Consider the following 22004-nt stretch of genomic DNA (forward strand, 5'->3'; position numbering starts at 1 on the left):
CTTTCGCTCCCCCCACCCCCCCGCCGGGCTCCCCGCTTCGCGAAGTTGGTCCCAGGTGCCCCCTCCGGTGTCTAATGCTCTGGAGCCCCAAGGAGATTCCCCTTTTATCCAACCAGGCGGCAGCCCAAGTGGGGTCAGAGCTGAGCAGCCAATCACCGGGGCCAGGAGCATTAGGAATTCCAAAAAGCTGGCAGCTCCCGCCGCAGGCAGTACCGAGGGGCCAGGGCGCTGGGGGCCGGGCACCGGGTGGACTCGGCAGGACGCCCATGGGCAGGGACCCCAGGGGCTGAAACGAGTCAACAAGGTTCAGGGCTGTTCCAGGAGGCTGGGTGGCTTGGGATTCTGGGCAGAGCCTGGCTGGGCCAGGTCCCTGGGGTGGGGTGGGAGGATGGGCTGAGGGCCGGCGCTAGAGGCTGGGAGTCCTCCTCCCTCCTTTGTGTCCAGTGCAGGTTGACAGGGTGAGAGAAGCCCAAATATGGGATCCTTGTGTAAAAGGCAGAACAAGGAAGAGGGGTAAGTGGGCTGGGCAGGGTGTGTGGTGGCATGGGAGAAAAGAGGGGGCCAGGGTATGAAGAGGGAGATGTGTGGGTGGGAAGGGCTCCACATTTGCCTTGCGGCACAGGATAAAGTGCCTGGTTCAGAAGAGCTACTCAGTAAACATTGGCCCAATGAATAAATGGATGCTAAAGGGGTCCGGAGTAAGAGTCTCTGGTGGGAAAGAACAGTGGTGATTTCATTTGGAGAACAACCATGGCCATCTGAACATCTTCCTAGAGTAAGCATGAAGTGTGCCCAGCTTCCATGGAAGGACTTCATTTATTCTTCCATCCATTCATTCAACTAATACAGACTGAGCACCTTACCAGCTCTGAGCTAGGAGCCAGGGGTTCTGCAGTAATTCAGACAGACAACACAAGGGATTGGCTATCCCTTAGAGTTCACTGAGCACACAGAACGAAGAGGATGGGATTGTTGGTGGGGAGGAGAGGGGTGGCAAGAAGGCCTTAGAGGCCATTAAAAGGTGAGCTTGTGTCTCCAGTTGAGTGGGATCCCTTGACTAACGCCTGTGTTGGAAGTTGCAGAATTGCCACCAACTGGGCCAGTTGAAAAGTGGTGAGAGGCAGGAGCCTTATCTGGGGAAAAGCCTGAATTGCAAAAGTGGGCAGTGGAGCCACTGGTTTCCTGCTTGAGGGCTCTGCAGGGAACATGATCCCCTTGGGCCCAAATGTGAAGTGAAGGTGATTCTACACACACACACACACACACACACACACACACACACACCTGCCATGGACCTCTGAGCCCCTGCATTACACCAGCTCAGCTAATTCTTCTGTGACATTCTTGGGGCCAGGGGCTGTCTTGTCTACGTTGGCATCCCCCTCTACTGTGCCTAATATACACTAGGTTTTAAATCTTTCTTTCCTTTCTTTTTCTTTCTTTCTTTTTCATTTCTTTTTCTTCCTTCCTTTCTTTTCTTTCTTTCCTTCCTTCCTTTCTTTCTCTTTCTTTCTTTCTTTCTTTCCTTCTTTCTTTTTTAAGAGAAGTAAGCCTTTATTTCCTTGCTTTACAAATAAAGTTGGTTGAATTGATTGTTTAAAAAAATTTTTTTTAACGTTTATTTATTTTTGAGACAGAGAGAGACAGAGCATGAACAGGGGAGGGTCAGAGAGAGGGAGACAGAGAATCTGAAACAGGCTCCAGGCTCTGAACTGTCAGCACAGTGCCCGACGCGGGGCTCGAACTCACGGACTGTGAGATTGTGACCTGAGCCAAAGTCGGCCGCTTAACCGACTGAGCCACCCAGGCGCCCCTGAATTGATTGTTTTAAATATTTCTTGCATCAAATTCACCCTATGAGGCAAGATAAAGACAGGGTTAGTTTCCTTAGGCCAAGACTGGAAGGCCAGGCTGGGGGAGAGATGCCATTCAGGATTTCTTGGCCAGTCAGCTGCAACCCCCCCAAATAAATCGAAACCTCCTAACCCAGCCTACTGCCAGGGTGTCTAAATGCCCTTTGTGGTTGGCATGAGACCAAACTGAGAGGTAAGAGGAGACCCCATAGGGTATGGAAACTGAGGTCTTGCTATCAGGGCTGTTATGAGATGGGTCTCCGCTCACTGTGGCCTGGTCCACACAACAGCTGGAATTAGACTGGGGTATTTCTCAGTGAGGGAAGTGTCTGGAAGAAGTATACTCTTCACTCCAAGGCCTGCCTCCTCATCCCATAATAATGTCATTCCTACTGTGCGTCTATCTTGCTCATTCCCTTTAGGCAACATAATCTGATCTCACAAGAACCCTTTTAGTGTCTTGGATCCACAACTGAAAGTTGACATAGCTATTCTTGTTTTTTGTGTGTTTTTTTTTCTTATTTTTTCTTTTCTTTTCCTTTCCTTTTCTTTCTTTTTTCTTTTCTTTCCTTTTCCTTTTCTTTCTCTTTTCTTTTCTTCTTCTTCTTCTTCTTCTTCTTCTTCTTCTTCTTCTTCTTCTTCTAGTTGATACACGTGGCATAGATATTCTCACTTGCAAGGTGCAGATTCAAAGATATGCAATCTTGAGGTAGCCTACACCTTGTATTCTATGGATTTGGGTTCCATGTGGCGTCAGTCACATAGATAACAATATGAGTGGTGACCCCTGGAGTTGTGCAAAGCAGTGGCTTTCCCTTCCCATTTTATGAATATGGAAACTTAGGTTCCCAGAGAGGTTAGGTAACTTGTCCCAAGTGACCGAGCTAGTAAGCGGCAAAGACCAGACTCCACCTCAAGGGAGTCTGGTGTCAAAAGCTGTTCTCTTTTAACTTCATTCCTCTCTTGGCCTCCTCTCCATGTCAGCCTACCCTGGAAGGATGAATGGGGATGTTATGTTAATGGCATCTGTCATGTCGCTAACTTATCACAGGACATCCACGATAAGCCAGATGTCACCCGATGGGCAAAGATGTGAGTGATGGAAGCTCAGCTCTTGCCAGGAGATGGGGATGAAAAATCTCTTGACCAAACCCTGTATCTGAAGCTGCTAGTTCCCGCCTTCAGGGAGATAGTTACCACCTTGACCTAGAAGTTGGGGATGGGGGCAACCCCATGCCCTCTGAGAGGCACCCTTCCAGAGGCTACAGGTGGAGGGAGGGCCCAGTGTCAGCCTGAAGCCAGTCCCACCCTCAGATGTGAACTTCTGACAGATTCCTGGTGGGGGTGGGCAGGTGTCCGAATTTGGGGGTTGGAGGTGGGGGGAGTGAAGTGTACCCTTCTGGAGACATCTAGCTAGGTCACACCACATCCAAATCCTGGGTCTTCTGCCTCGCAGTTCTGTGGCTTTGAGCCAACCATTAAATTCTCTCTTAGCTTTGATTGCTTTGCCTACAAAACAGCCTGGTACTGGGACTTGTGAGCACCCCCTGGTCCCCTGAATTAGCACTGTGGCCGAGGGCATGGACTCTAGAGCCAGACTGCCTGGGTTCAGATTCATTGCCCTATCACTTACTTGGTGACCTTGGGAAAGTTACCCAACTTCTTTCTGCCTTCTGTGCCTCAGTTTCTTCATCCATAAAATGGGGATAATGGTAGTAACTACCCCTTAGGATTGTCAGGAAGATTAGACATGTACAGTGCTGGAAAAGGTGCAAAAAGCTATACTGTGAACGTACAAAATACATTTCTTGTGAGTGTTGGTTTCTATTATCATCCTGCAGGAGCATACTGTACCTGGCAATATGGTAGGGAACAGGACAGATCCAGTCCCAGCTTGCATGGAGTGACTGATGGAGGTAATATTTTGTGTTTGTTTAATTTTTTAAATGTTTAAATGTTTTATTTATTTTTGAGAGAGAGAGAGAGAGAGAGAGAGAGAATGCAAGCAGGGGAGGGGCAGAGAGAGAGGGAGACAGGTTCCAGGCTTCGAGCTGTCAGCACAGAGTCTGATGTGGGGCTTGAACCCACGAACCACGAGATCATGACCTGAGCCGAAGTCAGACACGTAACCCACTGAGCCACCCAGGTGCCCAGGAGGTGATATTTTGAAAACACTTAGCATGGTAACTGACCCTGGGGACTCAATACATCATAGCTCTTAGTATTATTATTAATGGGTGCCAGACCCCTTACCACACTGAATCCACTCAATTTCTCTGACAGGTCAGGGGTTTTGTCCCCCTTGTGACAAATAAGACAATAAGGCTCAAGGAGGGAGATCCGGGAGTAGGCTACTCCTCTCCCTTGCCGTAGTGCTGGTCATTTTCAGCACCAGCTGTAGCCAAGTCATTTTTCTCCCCCGTAAGCCGCCTCCCTGAGTCACTACCCAGCCGTCAGCAACAATTTTTGGAGGGAGGAGGGGGGAAATGCAAGGAAGAGAAAGGATGTGTGTTTGAATCAATAATCCCATTATGAATCTGTCACCCATAAACGTGTTTCACTTTTTTAAATGCTCTTGTGTATTTTGGGCTTACCCCTGGAGAGTAAGCCTTCTCCTTTGTTGTGCTGGCCAGTTCTCCTGAGGGTCTCCTCAGAGAGCCTCAGAGGCCCTCCTCTATCACCGTCCTGTCATCAGACATTGGAGTAGACATTCCACTTTCTTTGTTTAGTCAAGGGGCTGATGCTGGGAGAAAAACAAGAGAGATTCTGATTCACATTTAACTGATGTACAGTGAACATGTATTAATTCCTGGACTTTTTGACATCGTCTCAATGCATCCTCCCAGCTACCCTGAAAGACGTGTATCATAATGCTTTCCAAGTGAGGAAGCAACCTCAGAGAGGCCAGGTGACCTCCCCAGGAACATGCAGCCACCAAGGGCCGAGTGGAATCTAGACCCACTGCTTTCTTGTTCTCTCTCTCTCTTTCTTTAAGCGCTAGGCCCGACATGGGGCTCAAACTCATGACCTCGAGATCAAGAGTCACATGCTCTACCACTGAACCAGCCAGCTGCCCCTCTTGTTTTCCTGAAGATGGAATCAGAGCCTCAAGGAGAGAAAGGGACCTTGGATATAAGGAGGCGAATGGAGTCCCAGTAATGCTTGAGCCACCATCCAGCCTCATTGAGAATGGGGGACAGGGAAGGAAGGGCCACTGAGGGAAAGGCGGTGAATCCCCAGAGCCAGGGCTGCTAAGAACATCTTACTTCACACACCTGGGCCCGTTTCCTTTTCCTAGTTCTCCAGGGAACAATGCCCTTTGGACTTTTCTTGGAGGGTCTCAGGGAGTGGGAAGGAAGGAACACACTTTGGACAATGCTTTCAAGCCAGCCTTGTAGACAGTCCTGTCTCCCGTCAGTCACCTTCTAGGTGCCACCTGTAGCTCCCCTGAGGATCTTATCCCAGCAGAACACCACCCACCAGGATTCAGCTGCCCATAACCCCTGCGCCCTCCCACCCTCAGCATGAAAGCTTCCTTCTTTAGCTCCCAAGGGAAAAGAAAAACATTCCATTCATGTGCCCTTGTCTCTTCCCCAGTGTTCACTATGGGCAGTGTGGAACAAAGGAGGGGGAAAAAAAAGCTTAGAGGACTCGTTCCATTAGCCTGCTGCATGCCCCTTGGCTGTGTCTCAGTTTCCCTTCAGTCTCAGGTGGTAGGAATGACCACATCCCTGATGCCCTGAGAGGGTGTTTGTTCTGATTTATCCCACAGGACTGTTTCATGACAACTTAACCCAGTACCTTCAAAAAGTATTTATAGTGTACCTAACCTGTGCCAGATACTGTAGGTGGGAATACTGTGGGCTGAAACAAAGCAAAGCCCCTGTTTGCATAGAATTCAGGTTCTGGTTGTGGGGGATAGTTAACAGGCAAGTAAAGGATCAAGCAAGATAATTTAAGAAGGCATAAGTATTAAGGAGAAAACAAAGCAGGGTGGGGGGCTGTAGACAGATTACAGAAGAGGTCTCTTTTGGAAGAACAGGGAGGACATTCTAGGGAGTCAACATCTGGGCAGAGACCTGAGTCATGAGAAGCCAGCCATAGGGCGGGGTGGGCTGGGGCAGGTGGCAAGGTTAAGGGGAAAGCTGGTGTTCGCGTCCTGGGGAGGAACCAGGGAGGTAGTTCTGAGGAACAGTGAGGAGGCGAGGGTAACTGGAGGGGACAACTGAAGGCTCAGGTGAGCCTTTGACAGGAACGTAGCGGGTCAGTAGGGGTCAGGCCCTGCAAGGCCTCGTGAGCCAGGGGAAAAACTTTGGATGTCATCCTCAGCGTGAAGGGAAGCTGCTGGCAGTTGTAAAATAAGGAGGCCAGTCAGGAGGTAGCTCTTGGTCTGGGCCAGAGAACCTACTGGTTGGTTGAGGGGCCAAAGCTGGTAGTCGTGATGGAGAGTAGAGGGTAGATGGAGAGGAGAGGGATTAATACAAAAGAAATTGGAAAGCAGCAAAGGCTCTCCCAAGGTAGAGTGCAGTTGTTGAAGTTCAGAGATCTTGGAGCCCAGGTCTCTCTGGCAGCCGTTTCTATGTTCTCCTCATAGAGTCTCAACAGCGCACACAGCAGGCCCCAGGCTTCTCCTGGGAGATTCGTAGGAAACCTGGCCAAAGGGTCCCTGTGGCCTTTCTCTTTCCCTGTGCCCAGAAGTTCAGCCTCCATCTGTTTATCATTTTCAGGGGCAAGGCTCTGATCCAAGCAGATCCCAGTGATCAGTGAAGCAGCCTGCCACAGCCATTGATATAAAGCTGTTGTAAATGGGCGGAAAAGCAGGAGGGTCTGGAGGAGGAGGAGGAGAGGGAGGCAATGGACATATGACCTGATGAGCAGCGTTACCAGAGACCCAGGAGATGGCAGGGAGTGAGGGAACCATGGCAATGCGGCATCCAGTGAAGGATGGGCGAGGGGTGGGGGAGCAGAGACACCACCAAGGGCTGATCCCAGGAAGAATTCCTTACTCTTCGGCCCTCTGAGGCGGGCAGCTTGACCGTCATTGGTTGCATGACCTTGGGCAAGTTCCTTCTCTTATCTGAGCTTCAATTTCGTTGTGCGTAAAGTGAGTGGCCATGAAGATGATGTGAAACAACATCTACAAAGACGTATAACAGACATTCATTATTTTGTGAGCTGTCCCACATCCGAACCTGATTCCTGTTCGGGAGAATTCCCCAACTGGTGAGTCCCCAAGGAAGACAGAGCCCTCGAAGCCACAATGAAAATGGAAATGCCAGACATTTGCTTTCGCAGTTAGAACATGGTCATGTGACCCGAGCTCTACCAAGCAGAAGCACTCCTCCCTTTGTGTTGAGAGCCAGTGACACAAAGGAGAAAGAACCCAAGAGAAGCCCCTATGATAGTAGTGGTTGCTGTAAGATCAAGTTGTAGGGTAACAGGTTGGCAGCAGACTTCCTTGCTCAGGGTCAGTGGTAGGGTCAGTGGAAGTTCCAGCACCTAGGGTCCAGTGGAGGTGACAGTAACTACATTGACCCTAGTCCCAGACCTGGAGAATCTCTGCACTACCCAGTATTTTTCTAGGAAAGGTCTTACTCTTTTTCTTTCTTTCTTTCTTTTTTTTTTTCAAACAAAAAAATCTTACATATTTGGGGCACCTGGCTGGCTCAGTCAGCAGAGCACGTGACTCTTGATCTTGGGGCTAGAAGTTCAAACCCCACGTTCGGTGTGGCGATTACTTAGAAACAAAACCTTGAAGCGGGGCGCCTGGGTGGCTCAGTCAGTTAAGTGTCCGACTTCAGCTCAGGTCATGATCTCGCGGTTCGTGAGTTCAAGCCCCGCGTCAGGCTCTGTGCTGATGGCTCAGAGCCTGGAGCCTGTTTCAGATTCTGTGTCTCCCTCTCTCTCTGACCCTCCCCCATTCATGCTCTGTCTCTCTCTGTCTCAAAAATAAATAAACATTAAAAAAAATTTAAAAAGAAATAAAACCTTGAAGGGATGCCTGGGTGGCTCAGTCAGTTGAGCGTCTGACTCTTGATTTTGACTCAGGTCTTGATCCCGAGGTCGCGGGATCAAGCCCTGTGTTGGGCTTCACGCTGAGCATGGAGCCTGCTTGGGATTCTCTGTCTCCCTATGCCTCTGTCCCTTGCTCATGCTCTCTCTCTCTCTCTGTAAAAAAAAAAGAAAAGTTCTTATATATTTATTACTGAACCAACCTGCTAGTGCAGAAGCAGAGAAACAGAAAAAAAATACATTCCCAATAAAACACATCCAATTGTTCAGGAGTAGCGATGTTTACAGTGTGATATGGTATGAGCCAGGGCCCCCGACACAGCATAAATGTGTATCATCTCATGTGTGACCCCTTATATACCCGGCTTGATTCTTCTGCAGTGTCTCCTCTTGGAGTTTAACCTGATTTCATTACCAGTTTTCATCTGAATCCACCAGGGAACGGGACAATTCTGCTTTTGTTTCTTAGCCAGGAATCGTTTGATCCTGCAAGTCTTGTGAAAACACATAGTGAGGAATAGGCAACCACACACCCCATGATGGTGGAGAAGAGAGAGGAGCAGTAAATTCCTTTTTGAGTCAAACCAGAGAGAGTCGTTTATAACCCAGATCCCTAGCTATTATAAGATGTGAGTCTAGTACCTAACTCTACTCCCCAGTGCCATCCAGCCTGGGAACTCGTTTCCCTTAATAATCTTATTTGGGCCACATTTGAGCTGTGATTAGGAAGGGGTTACAGACAGAAGGGTTTGAAGAGAGGTCTCTTCATAAGTTATGGGTCTGTGGTATGGATGAGACTGCTGGTTGCCCACTCAGTTTCTCTTTTCTCTTTTTTCCTGAGCATCAGCACCCTAATTCTATTCAGAGTGGTGATGTCTGTAGCTAAAAGACTACATTTCCCAGCCTCCTTTGCAGCTAGGAGGGTCCCTTTGGTAAAGTTCTCGCCAACGACATGTGAGCAAAAACCTTAAGATATTTCACAAACATCCTTTTTGCTCTTTCTACCTTTCCTCTAGCTTCCTGTCTAGAACACAGACATGATGGCTAGTGCCTCAAGAGCTGTTTTAGACTATTAGGTGACCTTGAGGATGGAAGCTAAGATTAGGAGAGTGGACTAAAGAACAGGAATCTGGGTGCCCGAAGACCCAGAACCACCATGCCACCGTATCAACCCTGCGCTGCCCTGCTGAGGTTGTTTGTTTGTTTGTTTGTTTGTTTTTTACATAGGGAGAAATAAATTTCCATCTCCTATCTTCCACCAGTGTTTAAACCACTGTTTTCTGGTCTATCACATAAGCAACTCCTCACTGGTAGAATGAAGACGGATTTGAAACCAAATGTTTTGACCTGGGGAAAAGTTGAAGGCCTTGCCATCAGAGCAGAGATCTGCTTTTCCTGAGTTTTGATAGCTGGGGATCTCTTGGATCTGTCTCTCGTCTCCAACCTTATAGACCTTGATGCTCACTAATCTTATTCTTTCTCCTGCCATCTAGACGACCACCTTCAGCATCTTGAGTGGTGGCTTGTGCAGTGATCTAACTTTGATTTGCTGCAGGAAGCCCCTTACTTTTTTGTTTTGGTGCTTTTTCCATACGTCTTCTATGCAGGGAAGCTACAGGCATGGTTCTGTTCCTGCCTCTGGTACTCGCTTGTGTGCTCTAACTCACAGGAAGCTTCCCTGTGCCTCAGTTCCTTTACCTGTAAAATGGGGATGGTGATGCCTATCCTGGCTTTGTTAGAGAGCTCTCAAAGAAAAGTATGCATGAAAGTGTTTAGAAGATGGTAAAGGATCATACAGAAATCTGGTCATCTTTTTTCCAGTGATCTTTTTTCATCAAACGATGGCTCAGAATATATCAACCGTCTCATTAGTAAGCTTTCATTTTTTTCTGCTTTATGCTTGTCCTCACTTGCAACTCAGCTGCCCACCTTTCTCACTCTCCAGTCTTTTAAGACCCACCCTAGATTTATATCTGTTGACTTGGTATTTTACTATATAGAATTCATAGATAGATAGCATTTATTTATTGAGATTTACAACTACCTCTGGCAACCTCCATTAACATTTATTGAGTGCTTACTATGTGCCAGGCATTTTGCTCAGCCCTGTACCTGAATCATCTTATTCGATACTCACAAAAAAACCTATGAGATGGGTGTTACTGTTACCTTCTTTCTAAAGATGAGGAAACTGAGTCACAGTATGGTTATGGTCCAGCAGCTAGCAAATTGTGTAGTCAGTATTTGAACCCAGATTAGGCTTTGTGGCAATAAGACAGTTCGGGTTCTCTAAGGAAGCACGTGCCAAGGCAGGGTTACGAGTGCAAGTGATTTATTTGGGTGGTGGGTAACACCTGTGAAAGGTAAGGGGGAGGAAGCAGGGCTGGACAGGAAGAGCCTTAGACCATGATGCAGATCTCGCAAAGTCTCAGCCAATCTAACAGCGGGCTCTGGAGCAGATTGCCCAGTAAAGGATCCTTGAGTTGGGCAGAAATAGCCAAGCCCCAGTCCCCCCGACCCTGCCAGGCAGACTCCCTCAAACACTGCAGTGGGGGATTATAACTAACAATACTGTGCCATATACTTGAATGTTACAAGAGATTTTAACTGTATTCACCACAAAAAAGAAATGATACTTATGTGATGGGATGGAGGTGGTAGTTAATGCTATGGTGATGATCATTTTGCAACTTATAAATGTGTCAAATCATCATGTTGTATACCTCAAACTCATACAATGTTATATGTCAATTATATCTTAATAAAGCTGGAATGTTGGGGAGGGCACTGTGTGGATCTCTAAGAGGCTGCAGCTGGAGGCTGTCTGCTAACCACACTCTTGCACCTGAATAGGTAGTCTTTCCATCCAAGTTCAACTCCATAGCTTCTGCATACCTGGCATAACAGACAACATCTGCATCTCAGGGAGTTTATCTCTTGCTCAGGGTCCTAGGGTCCAGGCACAGCTAGGCTTGGCTCTGAACTGCAGGTTGGTCCAGTTCTGCTTCATACATCTCACCTCAGACCCGGTGGCTACCGAGCCGTACTCTTCTCCTGGCCAAGGTCATAAGGAGCAGAGACAGCCAGACCACACAAGCCCATTTCAAGTTTTTGCTTGGGTCATATCTGCCGAATTCCATTGGCTGAAGCCAGTCACATGACCAAGGCGGAAGGCAATGGAGCGGGGCAAAAAAATCCCTCCACAAGGGAAGTTTATGCCAAGAGTGGAGAGAGAGGGAAGAATCGTGGAGAAATGCATCCACTGTCTGGCCAGCCATCTGGCACCAAAGACTATATACCTTGCCCATTTTGTCATAAGTGGTTGGTACAGCACCTGATATGAGGTATTATGGTGGAGTGGCCAAAAACACAGTTCTGGAGTCAGATGGCTGGGGTGAGACCTGGCTTCAATACTACGAGCTATGCCATCTCAGGTTGACTTGACCTCTGGGAGCCTCAATTTCCTCTTTTGTAAATAGGGTTAATTAAAGAATCCATGTTACAGGCTTTGAGGGTTAAATGAGACAATGTATGTAAAACACTTGCCATGGTGCCTGGTACATGGTAGGCACTCACAAATGTTCTACTTATTTCTAATCCTGTATGATGATTCTTTAATGTTTGCTAACCAGAACCGTGTATTAGTCTAGGAACCCACCTCCTTGCCCAGGTCCTAAGACAGCTTGCAGCAATGGACCTCCCAACTCCTTCACCTGTGACCATCTCCTCTTAGTGCATTCCCATCAAAACTCAGGTTTAGGATGCCTGTCTGGAAAAATCTCATCCCACCCAACACCTCCTTATGTGTCCCTTTATCATCTCGTGGAGAAGGTCGTCTTCTCCACCCTCCCACCCATACCAATTTCCTCTTGCTTAGAATCACCACTTGGCACAGCCAAGGGTTGAGGTAGGGGGAGGTGTTGAAGGGGATGGGAGGAGAGACCCCTTCCCAGCACACACCAGAGGGAGGAGGGACTGTGGTGGGCACAGTGGGGAGGAGGCCAGCCGAGCACAGAAAGCCAGCCAGGGAAGGTTTAGCCTGCAATCCAATTCCACTTAATATCCCATAATAAAATGCTGTCAACATGAGTTTCCTGTTCAAGTGGATTTGTTAAGAAGGCTGGGGGAGGTCAGAGATGCATTGTGGCTCTCCTGGGGTTGGGGGAGAGACCAGTGGGGTGATGGGGTACCTCAGGCATGAAGGCCCCCTTCTCACCCCTCCCCACTGCAGTCCAAACAGGTTCCCAGGAAGGGGTTTGTCACACTTGTCTGTCTCTGTCAACCCGTGATGACTCACAGAGGGGCCCTTGACCCCGCTGGAAGGAGACTCTATCTCCTTCGATAAGCATCCAGCCACTGAGGCAGAGAGTGTGATTTTAATGTAGGGGATTCAGACCTAGACCAGAAGGTGAGTAGGTGTCCCCAGGTATATCAGAGCCCCTGAAATGTCACCATGAAGGGGGAACCACAAAGCCAATGCTAGGGCAACCTTAAGGGACAGAGAGCTGCTTAGTGAGAAGCCTGATGATCTGGGGTGGCCTCAGTCCTCTTGAATGACAACTCAGGGGGTGACCTCACCTAGTTACTCAAAATTATTTCTGTCTGCCCATCTCTGCCTCCCTAGCGGACTCTCTGCTAAGCTTTCCTTCTTCTGGGGCACAGACCTGACCTCCCCAGGGTCCTGAAAGTGCTTGAGCTGCCTGGGGAGCCTCAAGGGGGAGCTTGACCAGACTTGACAATTGAGTGGTCACCGTGGATCAGGCACAGAGCTGGGGGCTGTCCTGATGTCATCTTGTTGAATCCAGGGAAGAGCAGAGGGGTTAAGGCCAGAGGATGAGAGGCTAGTATTATCCCCATTTTCTTAGGAAGTAAACAGGGGCCCAGGGAGTTTCAGAAATGAAACCAAGACCTCATGTAGCAAGAGACAGCAGTGGGACAGAAGCCCATGCAAGGGGTGTGGGGAGCTGACTACAGGCTCAGTCAGAGCCTTCTGGAGCCCAGCTTGGGCTTGGAGAGGGAAGCTGGGGAGGGCTGCAGAGAGGTGTGAGGCACAAGTTGAGGGGGCGAGGTGAGACCATGGGTCCTCTCCCTGGGCCTGCAGGCGGGTGACAAGCTAGGCCTGTGAGACCAGGGGAGGGGGGCGTGGGCAGAGGGCTGAGGAGGGTAGGGCTGGGCTTCCAGCCCTTTTGTGAGCCCTTTTAATTCGTGTAAATGAGGGTTTTTAATTTGTTATTCTGGGTTTTATTTCTATTACCATCTCATTTGCCTCTAAACCCTATTTCGCCCCAGCCTGGACCGAATTCCATTTGATGCATTAGGACTAATTCTCCTCCCAAAGGGTTAGATGTTTTCTCCCCACACAAAAGTCGCTTATTTTGGATAAAGAGACGATTAGATTTATCTTTAATATTTTAATGGCAGCTGGGATTAGTGGGCAAACAGCCCCAACTGGGCTTGTTCACTGCGGATTAGGTTCTGATAAACTCTCAGATGGGGAGCTCCCCCCACCCCACTCTACTTTCTGTTTTCCACAAAGTGATTTTTATTATTTTTTGTTGAAAAAAAATTCCCTTGTCTTTTGGAGCATCATAAATTCCATTTGCTGTTTTCTATTAAATCAAGTTGATTAAATTCGTTGTGACTCTTTGCACATAGATCTTTTTAATTTTAACGTCTCCAGCATAAAATCTTTAATGGTGCAATTTGAAATGGCTGCAATATACAGTACAGGCCTTGATAAAACAGATGGAAATGAGGTTCTTCCAGGGAGGGGGTCCTGTCAGGAGGGGTAGAGTCGGTAGCAGGCACAGACCTCCAGGAGAAGGCGGGGAACGACTGTCTGCGAGGCCCAGAACAGACTAGCTTCCAATCTCTGCTCTGACTAGTAACCTTGGCCAACATTTATGGAATGCTTACTCTGTGGGTAGTAACCTTGGTTGATGTTCGGTGGATTGCTTGCCATGTGCCCGCCACTGTGCATGCATTGTCGATAATCCTTCCGAGGAGGCTGAGAGAGGCCTCATGCTCAAGGTCACACAGCACGCTGGTGGCAGTGGTTGAGGCCAGGTTATCTGTGGCTGGTGGAGCCTCTTCTTACCTCTTGTAGCCTTCATTTCCTTATCAGTGAAATGGGGTGATCAGTGGTGCCCTGGCTCACAGGTGCTTGGAAAGATTAGATGAGGTCCACAAATGGCCTCGGGAATGGGATGGGGCTGGGCTCTCCTGGGAACACAGGGGTGAGGTCAGCCCATTTGGGGCCCAGAGACCCTGCCATCACTGGGAAGAGCTGATTTTTGAGACCTTGGGAACCTTCCTGAACTCCAGGGTCGGTAACAGGCCCCTGGGACCTGGACTCCCCCTCCCATCACCTCTCCAGACCTCAAGCCTCCTGCCTCGGGCTTTTCTCTCTGTCCCTCCAGCTCTAATCCTGACCTCATCAAGTCCTGGGAAGGGTTGATCCACAGAAGCAAATCCCTCATTCGGAGGGACAAAATCAGCTTAATTTGCAGCAACTTGAAGCAGGTCTTTGCCAGGATTTGAATATCAAATTATCCCACAGCCCAGGCTAGCCTGGGAGGCCTCCTGCCGCAATATGGACAGACATGCTCTGGGCTCCTCCAGGAAGATTGTTCTGCAAGTGAGTGAGGCTGGCCTGGGCTGGGTGTGCGTGGAGCGGGGGCACCAGGGGGAGTCAGAGGGTGCTGGAAGGCAAGGGCACGGCAGCTCCCAGGCCTGGGGGATGGGAGGGCAGCGGGAACCTCCTATTCATGGGGCTTACCTGGGGGGGGGGGGTGTCTTGTCAAATATACAGGTTCCCAGGCCCCTCTCCGAACATAAGGAATCAAGGTTTTTACAATTAGGAGAGTTTGAAAAATTCTGGAGCTTCCTGGTTAGCCAATCAGCAAATACTTACCTAGTGTGCACACACTTTGTACCACCTCACGTTTTGAGGTGATCAGCTTCCTCTGGCATCCACTCCATCCGTCCCCAGCCTGTGGCACTGCAGACCACGTTCCTTTTGCCCACTGCTCCGCGATGGCCCCAAATGCCTGAGTGGGCTGCTGCTCGAGGGTTCTTCGGCCTTCCCTTCCAGGTCAGTGTGCCTATTTCCTTCCTTCCCGGCAGACATCCTCAGATGTCAGCCACACGGGACACAGTGCCCAGACACAAGCTGTGGGGGTCAGACCCCTCTTACAGGCATGTTACTCCCCCAGGAATCTGTGAGCTGCTTCGAGAAGGGTGGGGATTCCAAGTCTGGCCTCAAGCCTCCATCAGTGTTGGGTGAGACCTATTGGTCCTTCTTGCACAGAGTGCGCCCCCTTGGGACCTTCGGTGTGAAAGCAGCAGCTGGGACTGCTGGAGATAGCCCCATATGGCCGGTCTGTCCATCCAGTACCATCGACAGAGAGCTGAAGAGTCCTGTCGTCAGAGAGCCCACAGCTGGGGAGAAAACAACACGGTGTGACAAGCTCATAAAGACCCTAAGAGGGAGGAAATACTATTGAACACATCCACTTCACAGATGAGGAAACTGAGGCACAGAGAGAAGAGTAACATGCTCAAGGTCACACAGTTACAAGTGGTGGACCTGGGATTCACACCCAGGCAGTCTGACTGAGCCTGTCCTCTGAACCACTTTGCTGTATGTCCGTCCATCTTTATCTGTAACTCTTTGTTTATGTATATTACTTCTCTGTAAGTGGCTCGCCCTGTTTTTAAAGGCATAATCGTAGAGTGTTTGGGGAGCATCGAAAGGCTCACTAAACCTACATGAGGGCAGCCACAGAAGGCTTTTTGGAGGAGGCATCTTTATTCAATAGTTGCTCAGTTGTTGAGGAACTATGGTGTACCTGGCACTGATGATGCAGAGATGAAAACAGCCATGGTCCCTGTCCTCCAGGAGCTCACAGGCTAGGAGATGAATGCCTGTACGCAGATGTGCTAAGTGCACTGAGAAAGCATAGGGCATTATGGGAGCACTGTGGAGACACCAAGGCTGGGAAGGTCAGAGAAGGCTTCCTGGAGGAGGTGTATGTGAGCTGAGAGTGGAAGAATGAATGGGAATCTCAGAGACATGTCCCCTCCACTAGGCCCAGTCGTTCAGCTGAGGTTAAGGGGGCCCAGAGGCTCTGCTGGGTACTCACTCTACTTTCTCTTGGCCAGACTCTCCTCCATGGAGCCTTCCTGGTGCAACCAGCCTCCATCTCTTCTCTGACTGCCTACCCCAGGCAGGCAGATGCCCTCCTGAGGTCTACATCCCCAACTCCTGTGTGTTCCTGGGAGGCAGGGCCTGAACACCAAACTCCTGAACACCCAGGTATTACGCTTAGCAGGGGCAGGCAGGATCTGTCCCTGTGGCCTTGGGAGAAGGTGTTTGATTTGAGGGCACCTAGAACTCAGAGCAAGAAAGGAGCCCAGAGACCACCTAGAAGGAAGGAGTAAGGCCCAGGGAAGTAATAGGAGCTGCCCAGGCCCACGGCTGAGATAGGGCTCAAGCTCAGGCTCCCAGTGCCTGATCTCCTCTCTGGGGTGGTCTGGCCCCACCTGGGCTCTCCTCTAAAGCTTGCCCCCCGGGCCTGCCTAGCCTGATGGTGGCCAGGGTAGTCTCCCCTGAATAACGACGGTATTGGCTGAGATTAAGGGCAACTAGCTGGCTCTTGGCTTTTCCTTTTTTATATAACAACTAATCTCCTTCTAATCAGCCATTATTAAATTATATTCCGTTTTTAATTCATTCACAGATCACCATTGGGACAGCTGGATGGATAATTGGGGAGAGATAATTTATGTAAATGAGGAATAGCAGAAGGTAGGGGAGAGGGAGGCTGAGGGCCAAAGGGGGCCCCTCCTGTGCCCAGGCTGAGGAGGGGGGCAGTGAGCTGGCCCTGCCTGGAAACGGGTGACTGGGGAACGCTGAGGGGATTGGGGCCTATCATGGGACCTCAGGGCTCCCGACTGGTTAGGTTGTCCCTCAGCATCACTTTGAATGCTTCTGGCAAGTGGGGAGCCCACTGCTTTTTGGGGGGCAGCTCCCAGGCCCATCAGGTCCTCCTCCTTAGAAGTGGATCCTGAGAGGCAGTGAAATAAATGTCCTGGAGCATTCCAGAGTCAGAGCTTTGTTTCATTCCAGCTCCACCACTGTGTAGCTGACTCTTAACCTTAGTTTCCAGTCTGCTTCATGAAGGGATGGAGGTTGAGGCTCAAGAACCTCTGAGCCATGCTGGTGGAGCATGGAAAAGTAGCAGAGGAAGAGCCTGGTTACCTAGTGGCTCCTATCACCAGGGTGAGGACTCTCTGTGAGTCCAATCTACCCCCCCCCTCCTCCCCCCCCACTAACATTTGCCTCAGGCCATGAGGCTTTCTTCTGGAAACACAGACTAAATCCACTTCCTTTGCATATCTGACCTGTCCGTCCTGCCGATAATAATTACAGAGGCCACTGACACCTCAGTGTGTCCCCTAAACACTTGCTATATCGCATCTCGATGGATCAGCAGACCGACCGTAAAGTGGGTGCTCCTGTCTCCACTTTAGCAATAAAAATACTGTGGACCCAAGCTCTCTCCTGACGATTCCTTCAACAAAACTAAGACAGATGCCTGCTTACAAAGGGACAGGAGGTTCATAAAACCTGGAGCCCAGCTGGAGGCCATTTGGGGAAGGTGCCTTGGGGACTGGGAGACAGGGACAGGGCCGACAGGGGAGGTAAGTCAGGAAGGTTGGGCCTCCGGCCCCCCTGGCTGTCTCTTTGGGGCCCCAGGAATCAGGTGTGGGTAGGCACAGGTGTCTGACGGGGCCTGAGGGGATGAGGTCTGCATGTATATGGGGCTGGCAAGGCCCGTGGGTAGGGCCTTGGACCATTCCCAGAGGGAGGCAGGGGATTATGGAGGGTGGTCCCAGAGGGTCCAGCAGAGTAATGGGATTAGCCTTCAGGCAGTGAGTGAAAGTTATTAGTGTGTGGGGCCTCTGGCTCCCCACCGGAGGCTGCAGCTGTCACCCATCCCCAGGAGAGAGTCACTAGCAGCGCCCCCACCCCCACCTTAAGGCAGGCTGGCACCCTCTGCCCCCAACAGGCTTTCCTGCTGTGATCATCTGTTGGGGAGCACTGGCCTCCTAGCCTTAGCCTCCTGCCTACCCCTGACAGACTAGGCCACCCACACACAGTATACCCTAGTAGTGCTCTGTGCCTCGGTTTCCCCATCTAGATAGGAGGCTACAGACAGTGAGGATGCTCGAGACCCTGAGGGAGAGCCCCTGACGCGTGGAGGATCGGACCCCCTGGGTCGGCTGAGCCTTAGCTGTGCCACCCCGGACGCATCTGCTGGCTTCTCTGTGTCCTAATGTAGAAAACCGGGGCAGGAGCACCGCAGGGTTTTCACAGGGGAGGGCCGGGCCACGGGGCGAGGTGCCTGAGGCCTAACGACTGGACCCGAGCCTCGCGGAGCCCGCGGCGAAGGGCGGGCGGCTCCCGGCTCCCTCTAGCGGTGAAGGCGAGGAAGCCCCCTCCGGGCCGGGCGCCGGCGGGAAGGCCCGGCTGGGGCCGCGGGGCTCCCGGAGGGCGCGCCCCGACCCCGTTCCTCCCAAGCGGCGGGCGGAGGGGCGCCGAGGATCCTAAAGGCGTCCCATCCCCACCAGCGCCTGACTTCCGTCGTGAGAGCGACTTTCCTTCAGCTTGCACGCCGGTCTGTTGAACCGAGAAGGTCTTACCTCTTGTTGACCCGGCCCTCAGCCCAGGCACCCGCGAGCATTGATTGACCCAGGCTGGCAGCGCGGGACCTGGAGGATCCCCAGGTGACAGTGTGCGACGAGGCACGAGGAATCCCCCTTTCTAGCCTCAGTTTCCTCGCGGTGAACAGACAGTGGGGCCAGGCCAGTGGTTCCCCCTTTTCAATTCGAACAACCTTTTAAATGAGGAGGGCACCTGTTGGGATGAGCACTGGGTGTTGTATGGGAACCAATTTGACAATAAATTTCATATTTAAAAAAATAATAATAAAAGGTAAAAAAAAAAAAAAAATCCAGAGTTCCTCGGGGATGTACTTTTCCTTCTTCCGTTTGACTCAGAAACCTACAGGGTGACCCAACGCTGTTAGACACTCAGCAATGCCCTTACATGAAGTGATATTTTATTAATCGCAGCAGTGGTATAGGTTTTTAAATTATTTTTAAGTCAACACTATTTTTCTAGAGCAGCTTTAACCGTACAGAAGATTTGTGAGATTGCAGAGTTTGATACAAAACCCCTTCTTTCCCCCCGTATCAACATCTGGCATGAGTGTATTTGTTAATGAACTAAGATTGATACACTGCTAACTAAAGTTGGTGCTTTTTTCAGTGTCCCTTAGTTTTTACTTAAAGTCCTTTTTTTCTGCCCCGTGATCTCCCACAGAACACCACATGTCATTTAGTAGTTAGGTCTCCTTAGGCTCCTTTTGGCTGTGATGATTTTATGTCATTTTTTAAAATATGAAATTTATTGTCAAATTGGCTTCCATACAACACCCAGTGCTCATCCCAACAGGTGCCCTCCTCAAGGCCCATCACCCACTTTCCCCTCCCTCCCACCCCTCCATCAACCCTCAGTTTGTTCTCAATTTTCTTTTTTTTTTAATTTTATTTATTTATTTTTTTAATTTTTTAACGTTTTATTTATTTTTGAGACAGGGAGAGACAGAGCATGAACAGGGAAGGGTCAGAGAGAGGGAGACACAGAATCTGAAACAGGCTCCAGGCTCTGAGCTGTCAGCACAGAGCCCGACGCGGGGCTCGAACTCACGGACCGTGAGATCATGACCTGAGCCGAAGTTGGCCGCCTAACCGACTGAGCCACCCAGGCGCCCCTGTTCTCAATTTTCAAGAGTCTCTTATGTTTTGGCTCCTTCCCTCTCTCTCTCTCTTTTTTTTTTTCTCCTTCCCCTCCCCCATGGTCTTCTGTTAAGTTTCTCAGGATCCACATAAGAGTGAAAACATATGGTATCTGTCTTTCTCTGTATGACTTACTTCACTTGGCATAACACTCTCCAGTTCCACCCATGTTGCTACAGAAGGCCGTATTTCATTCTTTCTCATTGCCAAGTAGTATTCCATTGTGTATACAAATCACAATTTCTTTATCCATTCATCAGTTGATGGACATTTAGGCTCTTCCCATAATTTGGCTGTTGTTGAGAGTGCTGCTATAAACATTGGGGTACAAGTGCCCCTGTGCATCAGCACTCCTGTATCCCTTGGGTAAATTCCTAGCAGTGCTACTGCTGGGTCATAGGGTAGATGTATTTTTAATTTTTTGAGGAACCTCTACACTGTTTTCCAGAGTGGCTGCGCCAGTTTGCATTCCCACCAACAGTGCAAGAGGGTTCCCGTTTCTCCACATCGTCGCCAGCATCTATAGTCTCCTGATTTGTTCACTTTAGCCACTCTGACTGGCGTGAGGTGGTATCAGGGTGTGGTTTTGATTTGTATTTCTCTGATGAGCGACGTTGAGCGACGTTGAGCATCTTTTCATGTGCCTGTTGGCCATCTGGATGTCTTCTTTAGAGAAGTGTCTATGCATGTTTTCTGCCCATTTCTTCACTGGATTATCTGTTTTTTGGGTGTGGAGTTTGGTGAGTTCTTTATAGATTTTGGATACTAGCCCTTTGTCCGATATGTCATTTGCAAATATCTTTTCCCATTCCGTTGGTTGCCTTTTAGTTTTGTTGGTTGTTTCCTTTGCTGTACAGAAGCTTTTTATCTTCATGAGGTCCCAATAGTTCATTTTTGCTTTTAATTCCCTTGCCTTTGGGGATGTGTCAAGTAAGAAATTGCTGCGGCTGAGGTCAGAGAGGTTTTTTCCTGCTTTCTCCTCTAGGGTTCTGATGGTTTTCTGTCTCACATTCAGGTCCCGTATCCATTTTGAGTTCATTTTTGTGAATGGTATAAGAAAGTGGCGTAGTTTCATTCTTCTGCATGTTGCTGTCCAGTTCTCCCAGCACCATTTGTTAAAGAGACTGTCTTTTTTCCATTGGATATTCTTTCCTGCTTTGTCAAAGATTAGTTGGCCATACTTTTGTGGGTCCAGTTCTGGAGTCTCTCTTCTATTCCATTGGTCTATGTGTCTGTTTTTGTGCCAATACCATGCTGTCTTGATGATTACAGCTTTGTAGTAGAGGCTAAAGTCGGATTGTGATGCCTCCCACTTTGGTCGTCTTCTTCAATATTACTTTGGCTATTCGGGGTCTTTTGTGGTTCCATACATATTTTAGGATTGCTTGTTCTAGCTTCGAGAAGAATGCTGGTGCAATTTTGGTTGGGATTGCATTGAATGTGTAGATTGCTTTCGGTAGTATTGACATTTTAACAATATTTATTCTTCCAATCCATGAGCACGGAATGTTTTTCCATTTCTTTGTATCTTCTTCAATTTCCTTCATAAGCTTTCTATAGTTTTCAGCATATAGATCTTTTACATCTTTGGTTAGGTTTATTCCTAGGTATTTTATGATTCTTGGTGCAATTGTGAAATGGGATCAGTTTATTTGTCTTTCTGTTGCTTCATTATTAGTGTATGAGAAGGCAACTGATTATATAACTTTATAAAAATGTGTTTTTTTAGAGATAGAGGGTGGGGGAGGGGCAGAGAGAGGAGAGAGAGAAGCCCAAGCTTCTCCTCAGGGGCTTGGGGCTCCTCCTCAGGAACCATGAGATCATGACTTGAGTGGAAATCAAGAGTCGGAGGCTTAACTGACTGAGCCACCCAGGTGCCCCTATAGCTATTTTTAAACTTCTGGAAGGGTATCTGAAAGAATGGTTATGGGTTGATTGTGGGAAAGGGAATCAGATGACTTGAGAACAAGAGTGTGAGACAAGCCTACATTCTACTGTGCACCCTTTTGTATTAATTTGGTTTTATTATTATTTTTTTAATGTTTGTTCATTCACCTTTGAGAGAGGGAGAACACGTGCTCGAGCAGGGGAGGGGAGGGGCAGAGAGAGAGAGGTGGCCAGGGGATCCGAAGCAGGCTCTGCACTGAGAGCAGAGAGCTCGAGGTGGGGCTCAGTCTCACCAACCAGAGACCATGACCTGAGCCGAAGTTGGACGCTTAGCCAACTGAGCCACCCAAGTGCCCCTGTATTAATTTTGGTTTTAAAAACTGTGTA

General features: G+C 49.3%; 1 protein-coding gene across 1 annotated transcript; it reads right to left on the minus strand.

The window, feature by feature from the left end:
- Positions 1 to 8218: 8218 nt before the first annotated feature.
- On the minus strand, positions 8219 to 8519 carry LOC125908984 (60S ribosomal protein L39-like). The gene has a single exon (XM_049611930.1). It carries the CDS (start codon positions 8372 to 8374, stop codon positions 8219 to 8221), a length of 156 nt encoding a protein of 51 aa, XP_049467887.1. The 5' UTR covers positions 8375 to 8519.
- Positions 8520 to 22004: the final 13485 nt, after the last annotated feature.

The sequence above is a fragment of the Panthera uncia genome (genome assembly GCF_023721935.1).
Source record: "Panthera uncia isolate 11264 chromosome B3 unlocalized genomic scaffold, Puncia_PCG_1.0 HiC_scaffold_1, whole genome shotgun sequence".
Taxonomy (NCBI): domain Eukaryota; kingdom Metazoa; phylum Chordata; class Mammalia; order Carnivora; family Felidae; genus Panthera; species Panthera uncia.